This window comes from Pongo pygmaeus, chromosome 1 (genome assembly GCF_028885625.2).
Source record: "Pongo pygmaeus isolate AG05252 chromosome 1, NHGRI_mPonPyg2-v2.0_pri, whole genome shotgun sequence".
Taxonomy (NCBI): domain Eukaryota; kingdom Metazoa; phylum Chordata; class Mammalia; order Primates; family Hominidae; genus Pongo; species Pongo pygmaeus.
Window position 1 is genome coordinate 173,458,177 of NC_072373.2, and position 27,162 is coordinate 173,485,338.

Genomic DNA, 27,162 nt, shown 5'->3' on the forward strand with positions numbered 1-27,162 from the left:
GAATAAGTGGATAATTATAGAGCATCTGGCAGATTGTAGCAATTCAATGTATGTTAACTTCCTTTTTCTCTTTCTTTCCCCTTCTCTTTCTTCATATTAGTGGAAGTGATGTAATAATAACTACAATAAATTGAATACGTACTCTACTAGACGCTTAGCTTTCAACCTCATGACAACTTTGCAAATGCAGAAATTGAAGCTCAGAAAAATTAAATAACTTGTCTCTAGTCATAGCTGAATTTTTTCCTAGATTTTGTTGATAGTAAAACCTGGGTTCCTTCCCTTTACTTCCCCTGAAGTTTCTATCTTCCTGACCATTGAACATGTTTCTGCCTGTAGCTTATAAATACAGCCTCTTAACAGACCGAACAAAACTCAAAGAAACGGTAATCCCTAAGAGTATACTATAACCTCTAAGCATAAAGCCTATATATATTTGGAAAAGCTGGTTGTGAAAGCCCCAGTTAAAAGGGAAAGGTGTAGTTCAAAGAAGTTCTACTTTTTGGAAATCTACTATGCAGAAATATCCACACGTGTGTACAAAACTATGTGTACAAGAATGTTCATTGCAGCATTGTTTGTAAGAGGAAAATATGGGAAATAATCTAATTCTCTTTCAATGTGAAATAGTCAAATAATTATATAATTGTACTATAGACGAGGAGTTAGAAATTTTTTTTAATTAAGGGCCAGATAGTAAGTGCTTTAGGCTTTGCAGGTCACAGAGCTGTGTTGCAACTACTCAACTCTGTCATTGCAGGGTAAAAGCTGTATTTCAATGAAACTTTATTTGTAAGAATAGCCAGCTGAATTTGGCCTTCAGACCATAGTTTGCTAACTATGTTATAGAAGAATATGCTGTATGTTAAAAAAAGATAGAAAATTTGGGAGAAAACTTAAAACTCTACTATTAAGTAAAAACATGAAAGTTGCAGACAATATGTACAGCATGATCACATTTATGTAAAATATACCTATGTCTATAATGCCCAGTACACATAGGTATATTTTCTATATAATGCATATTGTCAATGCAGTTTTCACATAATCTGGAAGTATCTTCACCAAACTGTTAACAGGGGTCAGGTCTAGGGAGGGAAGGGAGAGAGGGCTGTTGGATGGAGTGCAGGTAAGAGAAGATGGAAGAAAACTCTCAATTTTTATTTAAACATGTTTTACTTCTCGAACAATAAATAAAAATTTTAATCTGGGAAATGCTTAAATTAGAAAAAAATAGGAGCAAGAAAGGCCTTTGAGATCTGAGATAAATAGAAGAACCATCAAACATCAGTGGTTAGAGTGGAGCAGGACCATTTTACCAGTTTCAGTATTCAGTGTGGGTGAAGCACACTGTTCAGAAAGTGTATTCGAAATGTTTCTAGTTAAATCACGTGGGAGAAGATCCATGGTCTGCCAATAAGGAAGGGATTATTTTTCATTTCAACATGTCAATATTTCACACTTCTATTGTTTATTCTACAGTCACTTTTGAAATCTACAAGAATCCCCTTTTATTGATGTTACGGGCTGGATTACATCTCCCCAACATTCATGTGTTGAAATTCTAACTCCCAAAGCCTCAGAGTGTGAGTATATTTGGAGACGGAGTCCTTAATGGGGTAATTAAGTTGCAATGAGGTCATTATGGTGGGCTGTTATCCAATGTGAGTGGTGTTCTTATAGGAAGGGGAAATTAGGACACAGATATGTACGAGGAAAGAACATGTGCAGACACAGGAAGAAGGCAGCCATCAGCAAGCCGGGGAGAGAGGTCTCAGAAGAAACCACTCTGCTGACACCCTGACTTCAGACTTCTAGTCTCCAGAATTGTGAGAAAGTAAATTTCTGCTGTTTAAGCCACTCAGGATGTGGTGTTTTGTCATGGCAATCCCAGCAAACTAATACTACTGGTATGAAAGAAAACAGAATTTTCTCATCTTTTTATATATGTATATCTACATGCACTTACAAAGTTCAATTCCATCAAGTAGATGGGCTCTGATCTCAGAGCAATTAACCAGAATGAATGAGGGCTGCATTTCATGGAACCCCCACTTGTCCTTAAGTGGGCTGCAACAGGGCTGTGTCACTCTGTGACAGTTACTACATCTCCTCATTTCCTTATCTGTAAAGATCCAGCTGATCATATTGATTTGTTTCAATTCAACCAACACTCAGCGAAAGGCTATAGGACAAGCTCTGACACAGGGGCTGAGGAGATGAAAAAGCTGAGTCAGAAGCAACCTCTGCCCTCAAAGAGTTTATTTTCAAGTTAGGAGACAAGACCCTAAGCAAAGACAGAGTGGCAGAGGACTAACAATACTAGAAAGTCACTCTGAGCTAAGCCCTGTTCTGGTATTGGAGAAGCAGAGATGACAAGGAGCCCCTAGCCTAGGCAGATAGACACCCCAACAGACGTCCCCAGCCCTATTGGGTAAGAGCTGTGAGAATAAGACTTGCAGGAGTCTCTGGGAGCAATGGGAGGGGACTAAGTCAACCTAGGCAAAGTCAAGAGCAGGGGAGGGGGCTGTTACAAAGACTACCTAGGGGAGATGGTACCTCGGTGTACTAGTCTGCAGGGGCTGCCACAACAAAATACCATAGACTAGGTGCCCTACACAACAGAAATTTATTTTCTCATGGTTCTGGAGGCCAGGAGTCCAAGATCAAGGTTGTTTTCTGCTGGAGGCTCTCTTCCTGTCTCAAAGACAGCCGCCTTTTCGCTGTGTCCTCACATGGCTCATTCGCTATGCATGTGTGGAAAGAGAGAGATCGCTGGTATATCTTTCTCTTCTTATAAAGCCACCAGTCCTCTTGAATAGGGTCCTACCCTATAACCTCATTTAACCTTAATTACCTCTCTAAAATCCCTATTTCCTAATTCAGTCACATTGGGAGTTAGAGCTTCAACACATAAATGTGGGGGTAAGAGGAGACACAATTCAGTGCAGAACATTAGATAAGGAGTTACCCAGGTAGGAATTTGGGAAAGAATATTCCAGGAATATTGATTAAGACTCAGAAGGAAAGAGTGTGATGCATTCAAGGAACTGAACCTGAACATAAGGTGAATGAAGAGAAGTTAGAATCAAGGCTGATTTCATCTCAACAGATAAAGAAACTGTGCCCTGAGAAGTTTAAGTAAGCAATGGGAAAGTGGGGGTTAAAGCCCCTCTCTGTCTCACCCTGAGCCCATTTTCTTTACACTGTGTCACACCATTAGCCCTGGTTATTGCAAGCATCTACAGTGCAAAGCAGATTGGGAACAGGGCTATTGGAAAGGCAATGGCTTAGATCAGAGAAGAGCTATCTTTCTGAGACATCAGGAAGGCTTCATGGAAGCTGTGGCTTCTTAAATGGGCCTTAGAAATGGCATTGGGGTGAAGGGAGATGAGCAGTAGGGTAGGTGTACTAAAAGAGAGGAGAACTCTCAGGCAGAGACATGGGGAGAGAGCATAGGCAGTGTCACATAGGCAGGACTGGACAAGCCATCTCTGGGGACAATGAGAGCAGCTCACAGCATGCACTCCAGAGGAACCCTCCAAAATGGCCCCCTTCTATCCTCAAAACTAATGCTCCCGATTGAAGACAAATCATTCCCTGCTCCTAAATAGTTAGTAGGCAGGGCCTCACCCCAAGGCTGCCTTCTGTGATCCTGGAATTGGTTCATACTGGCTGCAGTCTTCATCAATGGCCCTGACATCTTCACAGTCGTCCTCATCAGAGCCATCAAGGCAGTCCTGGTCTCCATTGCACACGAGGTGGCGTTTCAGGCAGCGACCTGGAGAGGAGAGACTGTGGCTGCTCCTCGGGTTCCCCTCTCCCTCCAGACCCACACCCACAATCAGTAAGTCCTTTCTTCCTCAGAAATAAACCTCCGGTCTGTCCCATTCTCTTTCTGTTCTCACTGCCTCTGCCTTCCTTCCAGCCTCATGAGCTCCCATCTGCAGCCTCCCAGTTTGGGCATTGCCTGAGTTTCTCTCTCTCTAATTCTCCACATTGCAGCCCCCAGTAATCTTTCTAAAATGCCAGTCTGCCCATGTAATCCCCTTGCTCAGTATCCTCCAGTGGTTCTCCATTCCTCTTCTTCCAAATGCCACAGTCTGGACCCTAACTGCCCATCACCTACCTACCCATCACCTACCTCTCTTCCAAAAGCCCTGATGCTGCAAACATTCTGGGCTGATTGGGAGTCTCTGATCCCCATGCTTTTGCATGTTCTTTCTCCTAGAAAGTTCCATTTTGTTTCCCAAGTCTCTACTCAACTACCATTTCAAAGCCCACCCAGACTGCCCAAAGCAGATTTGGGAACCTCCTGCTAGAAAGTCCCACTAGGCCATGCATGTGCCCATGGCTATCACACAGTATTGTAATTAACTCCTTCTAGGTCTCTAGACTAGGAATACATCAAGGTAAGGTGCATTATTTTTTTCATGTCTATATTAACAGCAGGTAGCATACTTCCTGGCACATAATATGTGGCCAATAATATTTGTTCAATGAGTGGGTGAATGAATGAATTGTGTCTTTTTCTAAATGAATCAACAAATGTTCCTACAAAGTTGAATCAAAATTACTTGGGCTGCTGGCTTGGCTTAAAATGCAGATTCCTAGGACCCATCCCAAACCTAGAGAATGGCAACCTCGAGAGGAAGGGCTCTGGAGTATGCATTTTAATAAGCTCCCTGGGGAAGTGTTTCACATGTCACTTTTGACAGGCACAGCTGTTATCCTGCTGGAATGCTACTCACCTGTCTCCTTACACTGGAAATCCTGTCCACACTGTGCTTGCCTTACACAAGTTGTAGAGCTGGAGCAGCTGGCTTGATCCCAGATGTCACCACTGCAGATGGTTCCCCCAAACTTGTTTGGCTGCAAGAGGCTCCGGTATCGGTACTAAATCAGATTTTGAACAAGACACATTCTTGTCAATCAATCAATCAATCAACCAAGACTTGTGCAGCCAGGTCTCAGCTCAACATAAGAAATAATTATCTAATGATTGAGACCTGCCTGCGAAGCTGTCTTTTGAGGGATGAATATGCATAAACAGTGGTGTATCACCAGAAGTGGCACAATCACCAATTGGAATGTTGAATAGGGCCTCCAAGCATCAAATGAAAGGCCTGGACAAGATATTTCTAGGGTCTTCCTACTTGCTAGGAAGAACCTCTGTTCCCTCTTCTTGAAGAAGTTAAATTCCTATTAATCTTTCGGTAACATTCTGCAAGTTACTCGCTTCCCTGTCTACTAGCACTTGGCATATGAAGTTGCAATTGAGCATCCACATAGTTCTCCATCTCTCCCACCAGACTGTGAGCAATTTGCATATTGAGGGTAGAGAAGAGAGGACCATGTCTTATTTGGCTTCATACACTTGGCACTTGATCTAAGGTCAGGTACTCAAGAGGCACGTTTAGAAGACATCTGTTGCTTTTTCTTTGCAGCATTTCTTCTGGTCCTGGAATTCCCCTCTTTCTTTGGGGATATATCTCCTATAGTTCAGGTGGGAACGGACTCACTTCCTCAGTCACAGGGATGTGTGGGTATGAACCAGTCCTGGTTCACCAAAGCATCACATCTGCCTAGTTGTTGTAATCATTGCTTCAGGGATTGGCACATGACTCAACCCCATCCAATCAAGTTCTCTCTGGGGATTTTCTTTTACAAAGAGACAGCTTCTTTCTCCTGGAATTGTTGGAAACTGTGGACATCAAGTTGTAGATACCTTGCCTATTATGCAGAAAGCACCCATCCAAGAGACAGAGAGAGAAAGAGAGCTCTGAAGACATCATCTGAGTCCCTGGGTCCACCTTTGACTGCAGATAAATAGACACTTGACAGAAGGAAGGAATTAAAATGCACGCCAATCTTGGGACTTTAGAGTTTCATAATAATGCTTTCTATATAGTGTACGGTGTCAGGCACTAGTGTAGAAGAAGGAAGCTGAAAACTAGGATATTCAGAGAAACATGAGGTTCTATCCCTGCCTTCAAGAAGCTTAGACCCTAGTTGAGGACATAAAATGTGTAATAATACAAAACATGCAGCGCAGATAGCAAACACACAGTGGCCGATAAGGAAACGTGCAGCCCTGTATTTCCTGGTGCCTCTCTCCCTGGCTCAGTCCATGGGCCATTCCTTTAAAAACGTTAGTATGTAGCTAAGAAAGCAATGATTTGAGCAGCAAGAGAAGTGGGTTTCCTACCTCAATCAATTTCTTACTTGCTGTGTGAAGTATCAGTGTCTGGTACTTTGTGGCTCAGTTTCTAAATCTATGCAATGAGGTGGGTGAGCTAAATGACTTACCTGATTATAATGACTAATATCCTTTCACCTGTGTCCTGCAGTTGACAGAGCATGGACATGAGGATTAGACGGACTTGGGTTCGGGGCCCAGATTTTCTTACCAACTGCCCATGAGCAAGCCACTTCCCTTTTCTGAGCTTCTGTCTTCCAGTGTGTGAAATGGGTGTAATGGCACTTTCCCTTGAAAGGACTGTGTGAGCTCTGAGTAAGAGAATGTGTAAAGAAGCCCCCAACCCTGTTTCTGGTATGTTATTGGTGCTCAATAAGCAGAGGTGGTTTTCACATTGTTACTGTTATCTGTGCAGTATTTCCAGGTGATTCCATGGGTGAGTTGTGGAGCAGTGCATCTCACTTCTCTTCTTACCCACCTCTGTCTCCTTAGCTGCTCATTAGCAAAGTGGCAAAGGTAGCAAGGAGAGGTGAAGATCAAACCTGTCCATAGGTCTGTCCTGCCTTTCAGTTAATAACAGCAGTAAGAGATTTGTAAATTCTGTGGGAAGAGATTGTAATTAATGACCAGTTGGAGAACATCAGTATATTTTAATTTCCCACCCACACTCTTGCCCCTCAGCACAGCAAATAAAGGAGTGATCAGCATAGAAATGTAGAGCCAATTTTCTTTCTTTCTTTTTTTGTTTTCCTCTCTTTATATCAGTTTATTTCTAGATGTGCCTTCCAAGAACACTGGTTTATCTGTTACTTCCCCTGTTCCGAAGTGTTTAGTCATTCCCACTCTTTGAAGTGTAACTGCTATCCACGTTAAATACATTTCTATAATTTCCTTACATGAAACTATGACTTCAGCCAAATATATCTTGTTCATTGTTCCTAAACATACTATGTTTATTCCTGGCTGTAGACTCTTGTTCATGGTTTTTCTTCTTGGAATGACTTCTCATCTCACTTTCAAATTTTTCCTTCCTTTAAAATATAGCTTAAAGCCTGTTTTCCACTATGAGGTCTTTTAAGACTGTTCACTTTTTTTCCCACAATTCATAACCCAAAGTTTTGACTTTCTTGTAAACTCATATAGATCTTATTGTCTCCATTTTCTACTTGAAACTTAAGATATATTATCTTAAATATTTTTTCTATATTTTTCCTTTATCATCAACTAATGTTACATGTTATTTGAAGGAAAGCATCTCAGACTTTTTAACATGGCCAGCACTGAGTAGATATCCAGTCAATGTCATAATGAGAATGGAATATCTAACAAGGACATTATGCATGGTATAGTGCTCTCCAACACAGACGACTATTTGCCATTACATGACATCTATTTTGATTACAGCTTTTTATTATGAATATGTTGTGCTTATAATTCTGCTTCATTGAGAATGAGGTTGGGAGTGAATTGTAAAGGTATTTATCCAAGGTCCAAAGAAAGAAAATATTGCTGCTTGGAATATTGCAGTTAGGTCATTCTAAACTACATTTTTGCTTCTTTGACAAAAGGGTAAATTTGAGCCTGAAAATTGGTGCCAGGATACCTTAGCATACCTGTTGTACATGTTATGGGGTGAGGAGTTCACAGTTAAATGAGCAACAGGGATCTGGTACATGCCACTGTTCTGCAGTGCTTTCACGGTGACTTATAGGAACAGATTTAATATAGTTTAGTAACGACTTGAGCTTCTCCAAACAAATAACACATAATGTTATTCGAAATCAGACACAGTAGGTACTTGCCTCTGAGTACTCCTTCTTTGAATTAGCAGCCAATTTTCTTTCTTACTCTAAAAATTATATTCGATTTTTAAAACCTGTACCTACCAACTTGATAATGGTGATGGTGGCTACCACGTATTGAGTGCCTACTCTTGGCCAAACACTTTACATTCCTTATCTTATTTAATCTTCACAAGTTTATGAAGTTAAATATACTATGGGAATCCCATTTTGAGCTGAGTTAGAATTCCAGCTCTGCCACCTATTGTATATGCATCACTGGATCAACTACTTAACATCTCTGATCCTGTTTTCTCATTTTAAAATGAAATATGTCTGAGAACATTGCAAAGACTCATCATAACACATGTAAAGAAATCATCAGTTTGCCTGGTTTCTGATATACACTCAATAATAGTAGTTATCAATGTCATCATCATTCTTGTATCCAGCTGTTGGGCTACTTCAAAAGGAATTGAAGTGACCACTTATGTCACTCATTACTCTCCAGGATGGTTCAGCGGGAGGCAGTAGTGTGGAGCGGTCAGCCGCGGAAGCTTTTTGGAGTCAGACTGACCAAGTTTTAAAGCAAGGCTCTGTCATGTTCTTAATGGGTGACCTAAACAAAGTGGATGATGATGTCTGTCATTTACAGTTGGCTGTGAAAGTCAAAGAAGATAATTTTTTTAAGGCATTTGCACAATTGTCTGGTACATAGAAATTATTTAATAAATGGTGACTACTGCCCTTGTCATCCTTCCTATAGTATCTATACTGAGAATGATGGTGCAAGCCATAAGGTTCATTCCCATTGATTCCCCATTTTCTAGGTTGCTATCAAGTAATGAAGATATTTGTGTGGCAGGAAGGTTGGTGCCAATATTCCCTTAGGGACTTCTCTGTGCTATTGCCTGTGGTTGGGATCATTAAGACATAATTTTCTTTTCTAACTGGTAGATAATGTTTCCTTCCAGAAATGTACATCTTTGTTTGGATGATTTTGAGAAGAAGAAACATATTAACAAAAAAACTAGGGTGGTCTTTCACCTAATTAACAGAATTAATTATTTTAAGGATTACTTTAAAAACACACGTGTTTTTGAGTCACTAAGGAAATAATTCTATTCTGCTTTAAACTGCAAGTAATTGTCTTGTGCTACCTGCTGTCTAAACTGAAATAAATAAGAAAAATTTAATTTAGGATATATAACAGGTTGAATAATGGCCACACAAAGATATCAAGTCCTAATTTATGGAACCTGTAAATGTTACCTTATTTGGAAAGCTGGCCATTGCAGACATTATTAAAGTTTCTGAGATGAGGATATTACCCTGGATTGTCTAGATAGCACTAAGTGTCATCATAGTGTCTTTGTAAGAAGAAGGCAGAGACAGATTACAGGCAGATACACAGAGGAGAAGACACACAGATGAGGCAGCAACGTGACCAGGGAGGCAGAGACTGCAGTGATCCAGCCACAAGGTAAGGATTGTCAATGCCACCAAAAGCTGAAAGAGGCAAATATTAGGTTGCTGCAAAAGTAATTGCAGTTTTTGCTGTTGCTTGATATGCCAAAACTGCAATTACTTTTGCACCAACCTAGTAACAGAGTCCCTTCTAGCGCCTCTAAGAGGGAGCATGGCTCTGCTGATACCTTGATTTCAGACTTCTGGCCTCCAGAACTGTAAGAGAATACATTTCTGTTGTTTTAAGCCACCAAGTTTGTGGGAATTTGTTCCAGTGGACTCAAGAAACTAATACAGGATGTCAGAGCAAAATGAGCACGTAGGGATCAGACATTTTTAAACAGGAACAGTCTAAGATTCTTCAGCACTTCTCAGAGATGAGACAGGCAGAATAACAAATTTCAGGCTTTGATGTTGAATGAACTAGGTCAAAATTGTGTGTGTTTCTGCCACTTACTAGCAATGCAATTTTGAATAACTCATCAGGAACATTCACAGAGCACCTCTCTAACTGAGTGGTGGGTCTGGAGGCAGGATGACCATTCGCAAACCCTGCAAGAACTTAGGTGAGAGAAAAGCAGGGATTAATTCAAGGCAATGGGACTGAGAATGAAGAGGAAGGCACAGATAATTATTAAAAAACAGCTGGCATTCCACAAATTAAAACTGTAATGAGATACCACCTTACTCCTGATAGAATGGCCATAATTAAAAAATCAAAAAAGTAATAGATGTTGACATGGATGTGGTGAAAAGGGAACATTTTACACTGCTGGTGGCAATGTAAACTAGTACAACCATTATGGAGAACAGTGTGGAGATTTCTTAAATAACTAGAAGTAGAACTACCATTCAATCTAGCAATCTCACTACTGGGTATCTACCTAAAGGAAAAAAAAAGTCATTATATACAAAAGAGACTGTAATACATGTTTATAGCAGCACAATTCACAATTGCAAAAATGTGGAAACAACCTAAATGCCCATGAACCAATGAGTGGATAAAGAAAATGTGGTACAAATACACCATGGAATACTACTCAACCATAACATGGAATGAAATTAATGGCCTTTGCAGCAACTTGGATGGACGGGGGGCCATTATTGTAAGTGAAGTAACTGAGGATTGAAAACCAAGTATCATATCTTCTCACTTATAAGTGGGAGCTAAGCTATGAGGATGCAAAAGCATAGGAATAATATAATGGACTTTGGGGACTGGGGTGGAAGGGTGGGAGGGTGAGGGAATAAAAGACTACACATCGGGTACAGTGTACACTGCTCAGGTGATGGGTGCACCAAAATCTCAGAAATCACCACGAAAGAACTTAACCGTGTAACCAAAACCTACGTTTCCCAAAAACTATTGAAATAAAAATGAAAAAATAAAAGAAGGAAAACATCTAGAATTCCTTAAACATGGATTCTGAGCCAGAAGCATGAGAAGGGTTTTGTGTGCATTACTCATGTATTGCTCACAGTAATTCTAGAAAGAAGGTACTCTTATACTCCAATTTATACATAACGAAACTGAGGCACAGAGATGATTAAAAATATTCCCAAAGTAACAATGCAGATAAGAGGCAAAGCCAGATCTAAACTGCAGAACTGAATCTTAACACTTAAACTTGGCAGTAATGTGCTAATAGACAAGGTTCAGGCAGTGAGTGGTATGCCGAGTGGGGAAAGGAGCATCTGATACAGGCATGTGTGTCTGAAGGAAATTTTAAAACAATAGTAAAACAGACTAGAAGTTACACTGTGTTTTATTATGTATTTATTTATTTATGAGACAGGGTCTGGCTCTGTCACCTAACCTGGAATGCAGTGGCACAATCTAAGCTCACAGCAGCCTCAAACCCCTGGGCTCAAGTGAACCTCCTGCCTCAGCCTCCTGAGTAGCTGGGACTATGGGTATGCACTGCCATGTCCAGCTAATTTTGTGTGTGTGTGTATTTTGTGTAGAGACCAAGTCTTGCTATGTTGCCCAGGCTGGTCTTGAACTCCTGGGCTCAAGTAATCCTCCTGCCTCAGCCTCCCAAAGTGCTGGGATTACAGGTGTGAGCCCTCACACCTGGCTGACTATGTTTTATTATTACTGTGAGCCAGGGATTCTGAACAAAGTCAGAATTTTAATACTCCCCTTTGCCTGAGTGGAGGGCTCCCAACATCCCTCTTCCCTTCATATGTCAATGGTACTAGGGATCATTTTGAACTATTCAAAACCATTTAGATAGGCAAAGTAGACACACCTCTCTTCATTAGGTGTGTTGGTCTTTTCAATATATGAAAGTGGAATTCTCAAGAACACACTCTGGGACATCCCTTGGATTATCTCATCTCCTCATGGGCAGCTTGGTATTTTGTTTCTAAGCTATTACTTCCTCCAGAAGACCCTCATTAGTGGGCAATAGATTTGCCATGACTCAGAGAGAAATGTGCCCATGTACAGATAGCGACTTTTTTGCCTATGAGCCATAACATACATCTTTTGCAGCCTCACTCAACACTACCTTACAAACAAAATCAGGAGACACGGAAACAAGTTTCACTGTCCATGTACAATGGATTTCAAACAACAATTTCTAGACCCAATTTCTCCCCAGGCCCCTAGACGTAGTGGACTGCTTAATCTCCATTTGAATGCCTAATACACATATCAAATACGAAATGCCCCAAAACCGGTTGTAAGTGTCTTACCTTTTTGTCCTGGCATGGAAAGCAATCTGTCCACTCTGACCAGTTGCTCAGCTGGCAGGTAACTGCTGCGGGTGTAGCTGTCCGTCTTACTCTCCTAAAGAAAGGAAAGATCCCTGCATCAATTTTGAGATGCAAAATTTAAGCAAATGAGAAAGCTGTGCACATTTTCCTTCCAGTAAAACATGGTTTGGAAGAAATGAGGAATGAACATTTATTGTACTCCTACTTTATGTAGAAATGCCAACAGAAATGAGAGAGTGTATGGTGCTAGAGGGTTTATATAAATTATCCCTTTAATACTATATCAGTCCCCCATGCATCAAATTATTATACTTTTAGAGAGAAGAATATTAAAGAGGGCTAACAATTTTTGAAGAGCCAAAGTAGCAGAAAGCTCAGTGGTTAAGAATGTGGAGTCAGGGGTAAGAGGATTGGGTTTGAATCTTAACCACTTTCTGACTTTGAAAACTTGAGTAAATTACTTAATATCTCTGAACTACAGCTTTCCCATCTATAAAACTACATTAAAAAACATTACCTAAAAGGGTTATTGAAAATGTATTGAAATGCTTATGAAAGGTTTACTACAAGATGATTTTCATTATTACATGCTGGGACATTATGTGGATTATCTCATTTAATCCGTATAACAATCCTTGGAGATAAATATTATTAGATCTATTTTATGTACAGTGTAAGAAAGCTGGGATTCTGAGAAGCTAAGTAGCCCTGAAGTCATAGCCCAGGAATGACAGAGGTAAAATTGGAACTAGCTGGTTGGATGGCAAAACCCACTTCCTGCTCCTCATCATGCTACTGCCTCATTTTATGAATCAGGCAACAGACATGGGAGAGTGTATTTCCAAGCCCACGATCCTTCTCTTACCCTATACTTACTTCCCCCTCACCAATTAAAAGGCCTACCCATGGACAGAGGGACAAGCTGCAAGCTTGCCTGGCTTCCACATTAGCCTCTTCCCATAGCACCGCTGCTACAACTTCAAAGCCAGGCTGGCCCACTGGGAAAGTGAGAACATTGTTAACACTAGAATTACCACAGCCTCTGAAAACCAGGCAGCCACTGCTGTGATAAATGGCATGATTATAACCCTAGTGTAGGAACAGAAAGTGTTTCAAATCTCATGCTAATTATGTAATGAATTTGATGAATAATGACACCTAAGTTGAAACTTGGCACAAGGAGCCATGGAATAGTTCAGAAAATTTTGTCTGTCTTTAACTCTGGTTCTCAAACTTTTGGTCTCAGGATACCTTTACATTTCAGCAAATTACTAAAGACTCCAAAGAGCTGGTAAGTGGGCTAGATCTACCAATATTCACAGAATTCAAAATTAAAACTGAGAAATTTAAAAAATATTTATTAACTTATTTAAAATTACAATAACAAACCTATTACATGTTACCATAAATGTACATTTTTGCAAAAACCTTTAATGTCTGGTTTAGTAGAAAGTAGCTAGAATCTTATTTCTGCTTCTTCATCCAATCTGTTGCTATATATTGATTTGGTTGAAATCTATGAAAAAAACTCAGCCTCACATGGTTATGTAGCTGAAAAGAGGAGGAGTGTTTTAACAGCCTTTTCCAATAACTGTGGATGTTCTCCTTTGGTATTACATGAAAACTTGACAAGTGGCAATTTCTTACATGTTAGTGGTATGTGGAACCTGAAAGCATATCAGTGAATTTTTTGTTCTCTGTCACATTAAAATCCATTGGTCTTTACACTTTGAATGGATCTTGTGCCCATATACAATTTTTATGACATCAGGCATTTGAAATTTGGAAAATAATGGTTCACTGAGTATGTGCCTTACAAATATTAATGCATTTCACTGTATAATATCTAAACATCAAACCTGTTAATATCACCAGTGATCTCGTCAAGTTCATGGTAGTGGATATGTTTCCCCAAATTTTAATTTTCTCACAGAAGCTCAAATCTTGTCATTAGTAACAAGTAATGTTATTTGTTTTCCTTGAAATGATAGGATCTCTTCATTTTTTTATACAATGCACGCCAAATATCTAAGCCCAAATAACCATAGTTTGGTAGTTTTTTCATCAAGAAAAAATGGTGTTCCAGGAAAAAAAGTGGTCTTATTGACTGATGTTTATGTCCCCCCAATATTTATATGTTGAAACCTAATCCACAATCTGATGGTATTAGGAAGTGGGGCTTTTGGGAGGTGACTAGGTCACGAGGGTGAAGCCCTCATGAATGGAATTAGTGCCCTCATTAAAGAGATCACAGGGACCTCCCACATCCCTTCCACCATGTGAGGACACAGCTAGAAAATGATCACCTGTTAACCGAAGAAGTAGGCCCTCACCAGACACTGAATCTGCCAGTGCCTTGATCTTGGACTTCCTAGTCTCCAGAACTGTGAGGAATAAATGCTTGCTGCTTAAACCATCCAGTCTATGGTAATTTGTTATAGTAGTCCAAGAAGTAAGACAAGTGGCTACCTTAACTTACAGCTCAAATAATTGTTCTTCCTCAAGACAACCATCATACTCAGTGAATACTCAGTGATATCTTTATGCATTCTTCCCATTTTGTTACATAGAATATTTAAGTCACATCTATTCAAGGATTGAGGTTTAATTCAATTAACAATTCTTACTGCTTCTAGAAGGACTTTCTTAAGTAAAACTTAAAACTTAGGAGTTTTGTTTGTTTGTTTGTTTTTTCCTGTGAGTTTAGTGCCACTGCCTTGATTTTGACCAAGGCCCTAGCAGTTTTATCCATTGGTGCCTCTGTACCATCAGTGCAACTGTAAACACAGTAAAATGGGAAAATAATGTCTTACCATTATTATGAGAACTGTTTCAAGCTTACAGGTCCCCTGAGAAGATATTGGGGACTTTCTGGGGTCTGCAGAACACACTTTGAGAAACTCTAATTTGTAACATGGTGCTAGCAGGTACAAGCCCTCCCATCCCTTCAAAGAAAACTTCATTGCCCAGCTCACAATCTTCCCCCTACATCAATTCCTGTCATCATGCTAGGAGATTCATCATCCTTATAAACGAGTCATCCAATTCTCTGGTTGCTCAGTTGCTCCTCTTATCTGTAATTATCTTCTCTTCTGAACCTTCTCACTCTCTAAAACAACTCCTCCTCCAAGTCATTCATTCATGAATCACCTGTGAATAGTTACTTGGGGCCTCCACAGCCTCTTGTTCTTCTAACTTATATGTTTAAGGGGATTCCCACTGCACTTTTTGTTGAACCTCATTGGGATCTCCATTATCTCAACATCTAAGCTTCCTCCCTTCAATAAGACCCCCCTCTTCTCTTTATTTACCTTTATAACCAGTTTTGATTCAATGATTCATCACTTTACAATCTTACCTATATTCTAAACACCTAGACCCTACTGTTCCCTCAGTCACACCTAACTGTAAATCCCAACCCTGAATAAATCCAATTATCTACCTCTTTACTTTGGTTAATTCCTATGTATCTTTCATTCTCATCATAAACATCAATTCCTTAGGGAAATATTTCCTGATATCCAGACTTGTTGAAAACCTCCTTCATATGATTTGGTCAATCTCTGCACATTTTCTCAATACTTAATTATCAAACTTGTAATATTTGTATAATTTATTTCTTCTCTACCAGATTCTAGGCTCTATGAATGCAGATACTGCCTATATTTGCACAGAGTTCCCAGCACCTATCATGGGCCAGACCCATGGAAAGTGCTCAGTAAATATTTACGAAAGAAAAAAAAGAAGGAAGGGAAAGAGGGAGGGAAAAAAGGAAGGAAGGAAGGAAAGAAGGAAGGAAGGAAGGGAGGGAGGGAGGGAGAGAGGGAGGGAAGAGAGTGAGAGAGGGAGGGAAGGGAAATAATAAAACCAATTTCTGGGATATAGACAGTGACATTATTGAGATATTTATTTGAACCTGATTCTTATAAACTAAATTAAATTAGATCCTGGTATCTCGACATTCAAATGGCTCAGGGTTTGTTACACACGTCATTTTTCTAATAGACTGTTCTAATAATAAAAGTTTGAAGTGGGGGAACATGGAGAATTGGAAGGAGAGAGAGAAGGTATAGGGAGAAGGTTTGAGAACAGAAAAGGACTCTAGCATTATTTCTGCATCTCACTACACAATTGTCAAGATAATGTCATTGTAAGCCCATAGAGACTGCATTATGTGTCAAACCGGAGGGAAACAGTACTAATGGATGGAAGCAAAAGCCTAGACAGAGAGCAGTTGGTGTATTGCTGTAGTTTTAAAAGCCTTGTGACATGATGTCTAGACAGAGGCGTACATGCTAATGCTATCACGGAGGCCAGAGTACAGAAAGTACACCAGGACCATTCATTAAAGTCATTACAGGGCTCCAACCTTTTAGCCAATACCAATGTGACCAACATTTTATTATTCCAATAAATTTTTCAATGTAGTTCATTTTTTGATGATTATAAAAGTTATACATTCTCATTACAGAGAACATAGGAAAGATTATAAATGAAAATAATTGCCCCAAATTTTACTGTCATTAATATTTAGTTATATTTTCTTCTGTTTATTTTCATAACATATTGAGGTCATACTGAGTATTACATTTTATATCCTGATTCTTCCACTTAATAATAGAGCAGAAACATAAGCTATTTATGGTAATACACATTGTTCCACACCCCTTATATCAAACAGTTAGATTATTGAGTCCCCAGTTTTTCTGTATTCAAGTTATCTATTGAAGATATATCCTGTAGAGTGGGATGACTGCATTGAAGGGATTTTAGAGCTTATGGCACATATTGCCAAATGGCTTTCCAAAAGAACTGTATAAATTTTTTAATTACTTAAGGGGCCATTCATAATTCCGTGGCCTAATAAATCTTGGAAAATATTTTTAAGGCATCTCTCAGCTGGTGAAAATCTACTCAATCAGTAAGACATTTAATACGGAGCACAGGGACTCAGGAGTCTTTGCTTCTAATCTTCAGTTTGTCTCTCACCTGCTGGGCTACTATGAGCAAGCTGCTTTAAGTGACTTTTAGTTTTTTAATCTGTAGAATGAGCACAAGTCTATATGGTGCTGTTGCAGAGTTTCTCAAAATGTACCCTGCAGAGTACCAGTTCCTGAGATATGCAATGGGGTTGGGGAGGAAGAGGAGAAAAGTTCCATGGTCAAATACATTTGGATGAACTGCATACACCATATCATTCTTGGAGATTCAAAATGCCCGATAACATATTAAAGGCTCAGAGAGTTTCTGCATTTTAATTTGCTTAACCTGGCATTTCCCAAACTTTGTGAGGAAACATAGGCCATTTCTTTTTGTATGCATCATCTGTAAGACTATGTAACACAGTTGAAACACCGATGTAAAAGAAAGAGGTTTAGAGTCCAGCAAATATGCATTTGAATCTGATTTCTGCTACTTATTGAGCTTCAATTTTCTTATAGCTATAAAACAGGGAAAATCGTTTGCAAGACTATTTTGAATATGGGATGAGATCATGTATGTAAAATCTCGAGCACAAGCCTGGCATACATGTTAGCATCACTCTAACCTTGTCAACTTCACACATGCTTATCAAATCTCTCCATCTTCATCAAAAATGTATTGAATGTACTCGGATAGGGCTGTGGACAAGTGAGATGCTTCCCATCTGCCTTTTAAAATAGGGCAGCATATTGGGCAAAGGGTCTAAAACCTAGAGTTGAATAAGCAACGCGAAAGTCAAATACTTGACCCAGAATGTGGCCACTTCAGCAATTTAGAAAAGAAAATAATTAATTAGCCACCAATCCTAGGCTAGAAGGTCAGAAAGACTAACCCTGATGATTACCAGGGGGTTATCCTAATAAATTGGCTCAGCTTGTATTAAAATCTGATTATCACTAATTATATAATCTTGAGCCAGTCCCATCCAGTTACATGGAGATTCCATCATACAATAGAGGTATTTTAGATTTAACTTTGAAAGTGCTCAGTCTTCAGCAACCTCCATGTTGCTAAGTCCAGTGGAAAGTTGTCTGGTTTTGTTTTACTTGCCCTCTGCTATGGTTTATCTGTCCCCACTCATGTTGATTGCATGAGTGTAATAAGTAGGGGGAGAAAAACAAACTCATGTTGAAACTTGATTCCCAGTGTGGCAGTGTTGGGCCTGGTGGGAGGTGTTTGGGTCATGGGGCAGATTCCTCAGGAAAGGCTTAGAGCTGCTCTTGTGGTAGTGAGTGGGTTCTCCTGGCTAGACAGACTCATTCTCACTGGTCCCATGGACATGAGTTGTTATAAAGCAAGGTTCCTCCTCCTGTTTGGTCCCTCTTCGAATGTGCCCACTTCCTTTTTTACCTTCTCTGCCACGTTTTGACGCAGCACAAAAGTACTCACCAGGATGTTCCTAATTTTTTTTTATAGAACTTAAAGTTTATAAAATATTTTGCATACATTTTCTAGAACACAAGCTCCATGAGAGCTGAGAGCAAGGACTTTGTCTTTCCCATTTATATCCCCAGGGCCCAGAACAGTGCCTGGCATATAATAAGTGCTCAATAAAACACAATAAGCATGTATACGTCAATTTAAAAAAAAAAAAAGCTCTCACTAGAAGCCAAGCAGATGCTGACATCATGCTTCTTGTATAGCTTGCACAACCATGAGCCAAATTAGACTCCTTCCCTTTATAAACTACACAGCTTCAGGTATTCCTTTATAACAACACAAAACTGACTAAGACGCAGTCTGTGAACCACTTTTTTCTTCATGAGAACTTTCATCTCTTGGACTTCTTCAGCACAATTCCTCCTCACTCTCTTCCTACCTCTGGTCAGTTCTCCAAAAACTGGAATTCCTCAAAGTGCAGTCTGGTCTTTCTTCTTTTTCTCTTTCTGCTTTTTTCACCCTTAAGAAGGTAAGATCCACGACCTTGGCTTCATACACCATCTGTGCAAATGTTCCTACATTTAGACCTTCAACCTAGACTAGTCCTCTATAATTCTGTTTTGTTTATCCAACTTCTCCATTTGATATGTCTATCAAATGCCTCTTAGACATGGCAAACTTAATGGTTCCACTTCTAAACTCTTCATTTTCTCTTTTAAGCAGCTCCTTGTTATGCCTTCCTGTGGGCCAAGACCTTCTTCTATTTTACCTTTCTCCAATCCATTCTCGGCACAGCAATCAAGATAATTTTTTTCAAATGAGAAATCAGATAATATCCTTCCTTTATAAGACTCTCAGTGATTTTTGTTTTTGTGTTTGTGTGTGTTTTACTACACATAGACTCAATTCCAAATTTCTCATTGTGGTGCCTAAGGTTCTTTGGGATCTGGCCTCTGTCCAATTTTGTGACATCTTCTTAAGGCACATTTCTCTGCTTTCATGCTGCTCCCATCCTTCAGTTCTCAAACATGACAAGCCACTTCCAACCACAGAGTCTCAGCACAGGTGATCCCTCCGCTTTACCCTGCTCCTCACCCGGCTTCTCCCTACCGCCCTTCACATCTCAGTTTAAATGCCACCTTTACAGAAAATTCCCTCAATCAGCCTGTCTTTAGATTGCTCTGATATCCTCTAACAAAGGGCCCCATTTATTTCCTTCACAGTATTTATCACAATGTAAAAAAAAATTTTTTTCTTTTGAGATAGAGTCTTGCTCTGTTGCTCAGACTGGAGTGCAGTGGCACGATCTCGGCTCACTGCAGCCTCCGGCTCCCAGGTTCAAGCAATTCTCGTGCCTCAATCTCCTGAGTAGCTGGGACTACAGGCATGTGCCACCATGCCCAGCTAATTTTTTGTATTTTTAGTAGAGACGGAGTTTCACCATGTTGGACAGGATGGTCTCGAACCCCTGAGCTCAAGTGATCCACCTGCCTTGTCCTCCCAAAGTGCTAGGATTACAGGTGTGAGCCACCATGCCCACAATTTTTAAGATAATTTTTTGTTTACATATTTATTGACTAACTCCATCGCTACACAGTAAATTCTATGAGTGTTGAAACATTATCTGTTCAGTTTATTACCTAACACCTAGCATACCTGTAATATTTATTTATTGAATGAATGAATAAATAAATCCAAGAAAGTATCCACTGTGTGCTACATGCACATAGAATTCCATACAGAACTTTAAGTTCCAAGCATGTACTGGGCTCTCCTGCAGTATTAGCATAATGCTATTTCCTCCACAGAATGCTAATCATATCTCATTCATCTGGCCAAACCTTTCCACTTCAGTTCATTCTCTCCAGATAGCTTTCTTTAGCCTGCCTGTCCTATGCTAACATAGTGCCGTACACACAGATCTTTTAACACTTTATTCCTACTCCTAGACTGCATGCTCTGGAAGACAGAGATCACGACTGTATTGCTCACCATTGTACCCTAGTGCTGAGCACAGTACCTTGAATATATTATCTCATATAATCTTAATTTATTTCATTAAAATTTCACAAGAACCCTGTGGGAGTAGGAAGTACTATTCCCATTTTACAGATGAGTAAAACAGATTCATAAGAAGTTGAAATAACTTGCTTAAGGTTATGGAGGTAGAAAATGGCAAGGCCAGAATTCAAACCAACAAAGACTCCAAAGCCTATGCATTTTTTAAGCATTCCGAGGTGTATTCTGAAGGATTTCTGACAAAAGAGAAATAGGGTAATAAAAATAATTTTCTAAAGGCTTACCATGTACCAGGTTCTGTTATAAGTACTTTATACAAACTTACTCAAGTCCTGACAAGAACTCTATGAAATATGTATTATCTCCATTTCACAGATGAAAAAAAAATGAAGCTTAGGAAGTTTAAGCAATTGGCCCACGTTCCATAGCCACTGCGTGGTGACGCCAGGACTTAATCCCAGATCGATTATACTTCATAGCCCAGACCCAATGCCACCTGAAGTATTGCTAAAGATTTGTTACCCTGAATAAAAGTTTCCATATTACATGATTCACTTTTGAGTCACATCCACTACTCCAATTGTTTTTATTAATTAAAAATTCATGTTTCCTGAATACATATCAATTTTCAGTCTTCTGGACTACTATTAAAAATATTCACATGGCCTTGGCCCAAGATGCTTTGGTAAACATACTCTGATGTCCATAAAAGCAATAAAATAAAAAGGGACATCATGATTGAAACTTCTTTAGGGTTAACTACCTATAGGCCTACTTAACAAAAAGAAAAACTTTAGACGCTTAGATAGTTGTCCTCTATGTTTGGGGTCCTCATTCACATTTTTTTAATTCCCCTAAGGAATTCTGCTTTTATCAATGGAAACGTTGGGTTGAAAATGTTGGCCTTCAATTGATGGATAGTAAAAACAACACACTTAGAAGAATGTAATAAGGGTTAAATTGGCCAGTATTCACAAATGTCTATCTGAGTTATCTTGTTATTGAATACTCCCCTTCTCTTTCTAAGGTTCAGTTTCTTGCTCTGCAACATGAGTGGATTAAGCTAGATACTAAATCCTTCCTAATTCTAAAGACCAACGAAATAGAAATAATGGAATTAGCATACAAGAACTTTAAAAGGGTTATTGTAAATATGCCCCATTATTTGAGGAGAATTAAGAAGATAATGAGAAGGGTAGTAGAAGATATTAAAAGGTACCAAATGAGACATTTAAAGCTGAAAACTATATTAACTGAAATTTAAAATTCACTGGACAGGCTTAACAGCAGATTAAACATTGCAGAACAAAAAATTAATAAATACATAGCTATAGAAACCAAAATGAAACAGAAAATAAACTGCCAACAACAAAATAAGAAAGAGCATCAGTGACCTGTGGGACTTTATCAAGCAGGCTAGCATCTCTGTAATTGGACTATCAGAAAGATAGATGAGAGTGTATGGGGCAGAAAACATATATGAATGAATCATGGCAAAAATTTTCAAATTTGATGAAAACTATAACCCCATAGAACCATACCACCTTGGAATTAGAAAAATATAAATCTAAAAGACGGCCCAAAAAAAGAAAAAAATAGAAACAAAGAAGACATGGGACAAATAGAAAACAAATAGTAACATGGTGAACTCAAACCCAAGCATATCAATAATTATATTTGATGTAAATGGTCTAATTACTAAATCAAAAGACAGAGATTGTTAGACTAGCTAAAGCAAGCCTCATCTATGTTCACATGAATTATATTTTTAAATATAGTCATATAAGTTAAAATAAAATAATAGAAAAAGATTTGCCATGCACACACAGATCATAAGAAAGCAAGCATAACTATATGTATTAATAATAAATAAAATAGGTTGCAGAACAAGGACCATTGCCTTATTATCATGGAAGCCTTTCATGATAATAAGGGGGTAAATTATCAAGCAGTCAGAATAATTCTAGATGTGTGTTTGTGTGTGTGTGTGTGTGTATTTAATAACAGAGCTTTAAAATACGTGGAGCAAAAACTGATAGAACCGTAAGCAGGCAAATCCACAAATACAGTTGGAGATTGCAACATTCTTTTCTCAGTAATCAATAGAACAAGATGAAAACTTGAGTGACATTAACAACCAACTTGACTTAATTGACTTGGAACTACACTGAACAACAGAATAATGCACTTTTTTGAGCATATGGAATATTCACTAAGGTTAATCACACTCTTAGTAAAAAACAAATCCCAATACATTAAAAGAATTGCAATTAAAACTTCTAAGCAAATTAGAAACTTGAAATTAAAAACTTCTAAGCAACATACATACTGAAAGGTGTTATTTGTATAAAATACGTAATAAAGACCCACTGATTTTGAGGCTGAAGATTGTAACTTCCTTCCATCACCATTGTTTTAAAATGTTTTTCTCAAATAACACATTTTTAAGATTTTATAATAAGCAAATGTTAAACATGAACTTATAAAATAAATGTGTACCATTAAAATGTAAATCTATATAATATGTTTTCAATGTTAGGGTTCATGTGAAATTTAATTTTGCAGGGGAAAAGAGTGCTATTACTTAAAAATAAAGTTTAAAATCTCTGACTGATCAGAAAGATCCCTGTCAATTGGCATATTATAAATTTGTTTTGTCTGATTATTGTCAACCATCAAGGGAATGGAAATACCAAAAAATAACAATAACAATCACACAGCAGCACTGGTGACAGCTTTCACTGAACGATTACTAGGTAATAGGTAATAGGTATTGATCTAAGTACTTTCATGCATTTAATTTTTGTTCTTACTTTCCTCCCATTTTACAGGTAAGGAAAATGAAGCTTGGAAAAATTAAATAACTTGCCTGAGATCAGACAGCTAGTAAATGCCAGTGCCAGAATTTTAACCTAATAAAATCATTTCACCATGTAGTTTTTCACTTTCAAAGTCAGTGTCAGACACACTGGCATTAGTTACAAAGACCTCATGATTTCCTTCTTCAGCACTTTGTAAAGTATTTAATTGGTTCTATTTTTCCTTGACTTGAAATTTGCCCCTTCACTGGTCTGTCTTGTTTGATAAGTTCATCAAACATCAAGACTCTTTGTTCATTTTCAAAAAATATTACAATGATAAGCTTTTATGATTAAGAATATCTCGGCGGAGATTTTCTTTACCACAGTTCTCTTGCCTTTATCTTCTAATTATTAGAGATGAATTTTCTGATTTCAAAATTGTATTTCCTTTAAATACAAGTTACAAATTAACTGCTTTTAAAAATGCTTTCCTCCCTTCTGAACTGTTACTTAAAGGAATTCTCACTTGCTCTAGCATTTAAAAGCACTAATGATTCAAAATTGCATCATCTATCAAGAATTAGAATTAAATAATTCTATTTAAAATCTTTAATGTTTGGGAGACAGGGATTGCTTTAAAGCTATCCCAAAGGTGAAATAAAGGACTGCCTAGGCTCTACAAAATACTTAATATTAAGATACAAAAAAAAAAAAAACCCATGAAGCAAGCTTGGAAATCTCAAGAAAATAGAATGGGTAAAATGTAATGTACATATGAAACTATATCACCTCCCTCTATCATCCCATAGCAAAAGATAAAGTCATTTTTAGAATCAAATGACCCAGCATCTCTATAGTCCTTTGCCTTCCCCAAAGTGATTTTGAACACATTATCTAATTTTATCCTCCTCCAAAACTGTGAGACAGGTACTCTTATGATGCTCTTTTACAGATAAGAAAGTAGGGGTTAAGTTAACTGTTCAGCACCACTCAGGAGAACTATCATTTATTAAGTGTCTACTATAAGCTGAGTACATTTTATATTCAGGATCTCATTTTATCTACATTAACTCTTATAGAAGAGGTATTATTATTCTCATTTTACAGCTAGGGAAACTAAGGATCAAACCGATGAAATGATTTACCCTGAATTATTCAGCTTCTAAGCATTAGAGCTGTGATTTACACATAGGCCAATTTGACTCCAAGTGCACGGTCTTTTCACTGTCCCATCCTCCTCCACAGGAGTAGTAATAACATGAAAAGAGGTTATTTTCCATTCTAACACAGCCTCTGCTGCAAACATAAAAGTGTCTTAGTTCCCCAGCAGGTGATTCCTATGTGCAAGTTTTGCAGAGACATATGGCCCACTTACTGGTTCACCTTCTCCTGTGCAGTTACCCCAGGCTGACAAGTCATCAAAGACAAGATGAAGAAAACAACAGCAAACATCTCAGCCAGAAGCCACCACGCTATATTACCTTGAAGGAATAAAGCTATCTATTCAGGAAATTGGAGTAAAAGATGTCTACAGGCTGGGACCTGTAAGATCTATCTGATGTTGGAAACTCACCCAGATACAGATAGATTCGCACAGAACTCACTGGATTCTCTTTCAAATATGGCTAAATAATAACCAGGGTATTGATTACCTAAATACTCTAAAAATGTTCCAGACACCAAAGGCCACTGCCCTTTAGACCTTTTGAAAAACAATATCCATGTGGTTAAGGAAAGGAAGATATTTAACCAATACCAGCTTAGCAAAGAGGTCTTATTTTCAAAAGGAGGCAAAAACCAAACCAAGATGCAGTTCTAGAATTCCTGGTCTTTTTCAGTGTCTCTTGGAACTTCTGAGGTCAGATCAATCTATTTTGCAAGAATGAAACAAGGCTAATATTGGTATATCAACTCAGACATAAAGCACTCAGAAAAATGTAGGAAATGCTAACCATTACATGAAGGTTCTACTGTACATTTCCAAACATCTAAATCCTGAAATATATGTGTAATTCAATGGACTTTCCACTTTTCATACAGACATCACTGAGATCCAGCGTGTCTGTTTCTTGAGGGGGCCAGATGTCTTAAATAGACATCTCCAGAAGCACTCTCTAGAATTATAATGTCAATAAAACCACACATCTGGACTAATGGTGCCATAGCTGCATATAATCTCTTACTCTTCAAGACATAAATTAAATTAAATTAATAGAGATGGATGGATAAATAGGTAGGTAAATAAATAGATGATGGATAGATACACAGACAATAATTGAATGGCTACTGTGTGGCAGGCATTTCATATGTCTTATTTAATTTTCATAGCAGGGATATGAGATGGAAATTATTAATTCCATTTAGATGGAATTAATGAAGATGAAGAAATGGAGGCCCAGAGAAAGTAACTAACTTGCCCAAGGTCGTATAGCTGTCTCAATATCCTTGGGAATATTTAGATTCTCTCATTAGCAGGACTGTCCAGTAGTATCATTACTGATCTCAAAGTTAGGAGACATTTTAATGAATGACTTGTATGCTTAAGAAAATGTGTTTCTGATTTAAATGCGGAGATTTTTTTAAAGGCACCAAATTGTTATCATCTCCCTTTTAACTTGACAGAAGTAAATGTGGATTCTGGGTCCTGGGAAGTCCCCGGAGCCTGTGATTTCTGTGTCTCTCTTTCTCCTACCTCTTTTCATTTTGACTCCTGGGTCCTCTTGGCCTCAGTTCTACCCTACTTTGAAAACCACACTTTCTGTTTGCTCCACAATATTCCAGCATGACTGGCATTTCATTATGCTTTCACTGAAGATATGGAGGACAATGGAGGGTAATCTATCTGGACACCCTGGGGCCAGTTCAGGATGGCACATCTTGAGGCCACCTCTTTCTACCAACTTCCAACCTTTCTCATCCATAGTCAAAGTTCCTGACACAGACCCACAGAGCCCCCTGGGAAGTGTAGCTCAGGTTTTCCCACTCCTCCCACAGCTTTTCTCATGAGAAGACAACCTCCCCTACAACAGTGTCCTCCACTGGGGGTGATTTTGCCCTCAGGGGATATTTGGCAATGTTCAGAGATATTTATGTTATCACAACCTGGGGAGTTGTGCTACTGGCACCTAGTGGGTAAAGGCCAGGGATGCTGCCACACATCCTAAAATGCCCAGGACAAAAAATTGTCTGGCCCAAAATATCAAGAGTACCTAGGCTGGGAAACACTGCCCCACAGAAAAGCCGGTCTGCCTTCCCCTGATCCCTGAAATATAAGCAATCAGGTCATCCTTCCTAAAGCAGCTCCTTCTCAAAATGTCTCTGATGCCTTTCTCCTTACCCAAGCCCTCAATGGCTTTAGGACTCCTCCTTAACCTTTATCACCTCTCCCACCCCACCCTCAACACGGTCCCTTATACCCCACCATATTCCTCTGTAATATTTTCCCGCCAAGCTTCTCTCCTTCATCCTCATTGTCTTTGATCCATATCAGGGCCTCATCTCTCTGTAACTCTCATAACCCACTCCTAGTGGGCCTCCACTTCTCACTTCACCCTTCCTCTCTAGCACTGCTGGATTCATCATCAAGGAAACAGTCTCTGACAACATCACTGTCCTACTCAGAAAGCTGCAGTGGCTCCCCCATTGTCTCTAAGAGTAAAAGTCCAAATTCCTTCATAAATGAGTCCCAGCCCATTTTTGCAGCCTTATCAACCGCAACTTTGCAATGGTGCCCCACAGCGTAGTCTAGGTTCCCCTCACCTTCCTCATGCTTTGATGCTGCTGTGGCTTTGCTCACACTGGGCCTTCCACC

At 38.9% G+C, this 27,162-nt stretch overlaps 1 protein-coding gene across 1 annotated transcript in view; it reads right to left on the reverse strand.

Moving 5' to 3' along the window:
- The window catches only part of C8A (complement C8 alpha chain), a 63,112-nt gene extending 38,195 nt beyond the window's left edge, over nt 1-24,917 (reverse strand). The window contains exons 1-4 of the mRNA XM_054451357.1: nt 24,727-24,917; nt 12,148-12,241; nt 4,752-4,896; nt 3,634-3,781 (exon numbers count right to left, since the gene is read on the reverse strand). Of these exons, the coding sequence (XP_054307332.1) occupies nt 3,634-3,781; nt 4,752-4,896; nt 12,148-12,241; nt 24,727-24,803 (464 nt within the window). The 5' untranslated portion in view covers nt 24,804-24,917. The remainder of the gene's footprint in view (nt 1-3,633; nt 3,782-4,751; nt 4,897-12,147; nt 12,242-24,726) is intronic.
- Between the last annotated feature and the right edge of the window lie 2,245 nt (nt 24,918-27,162).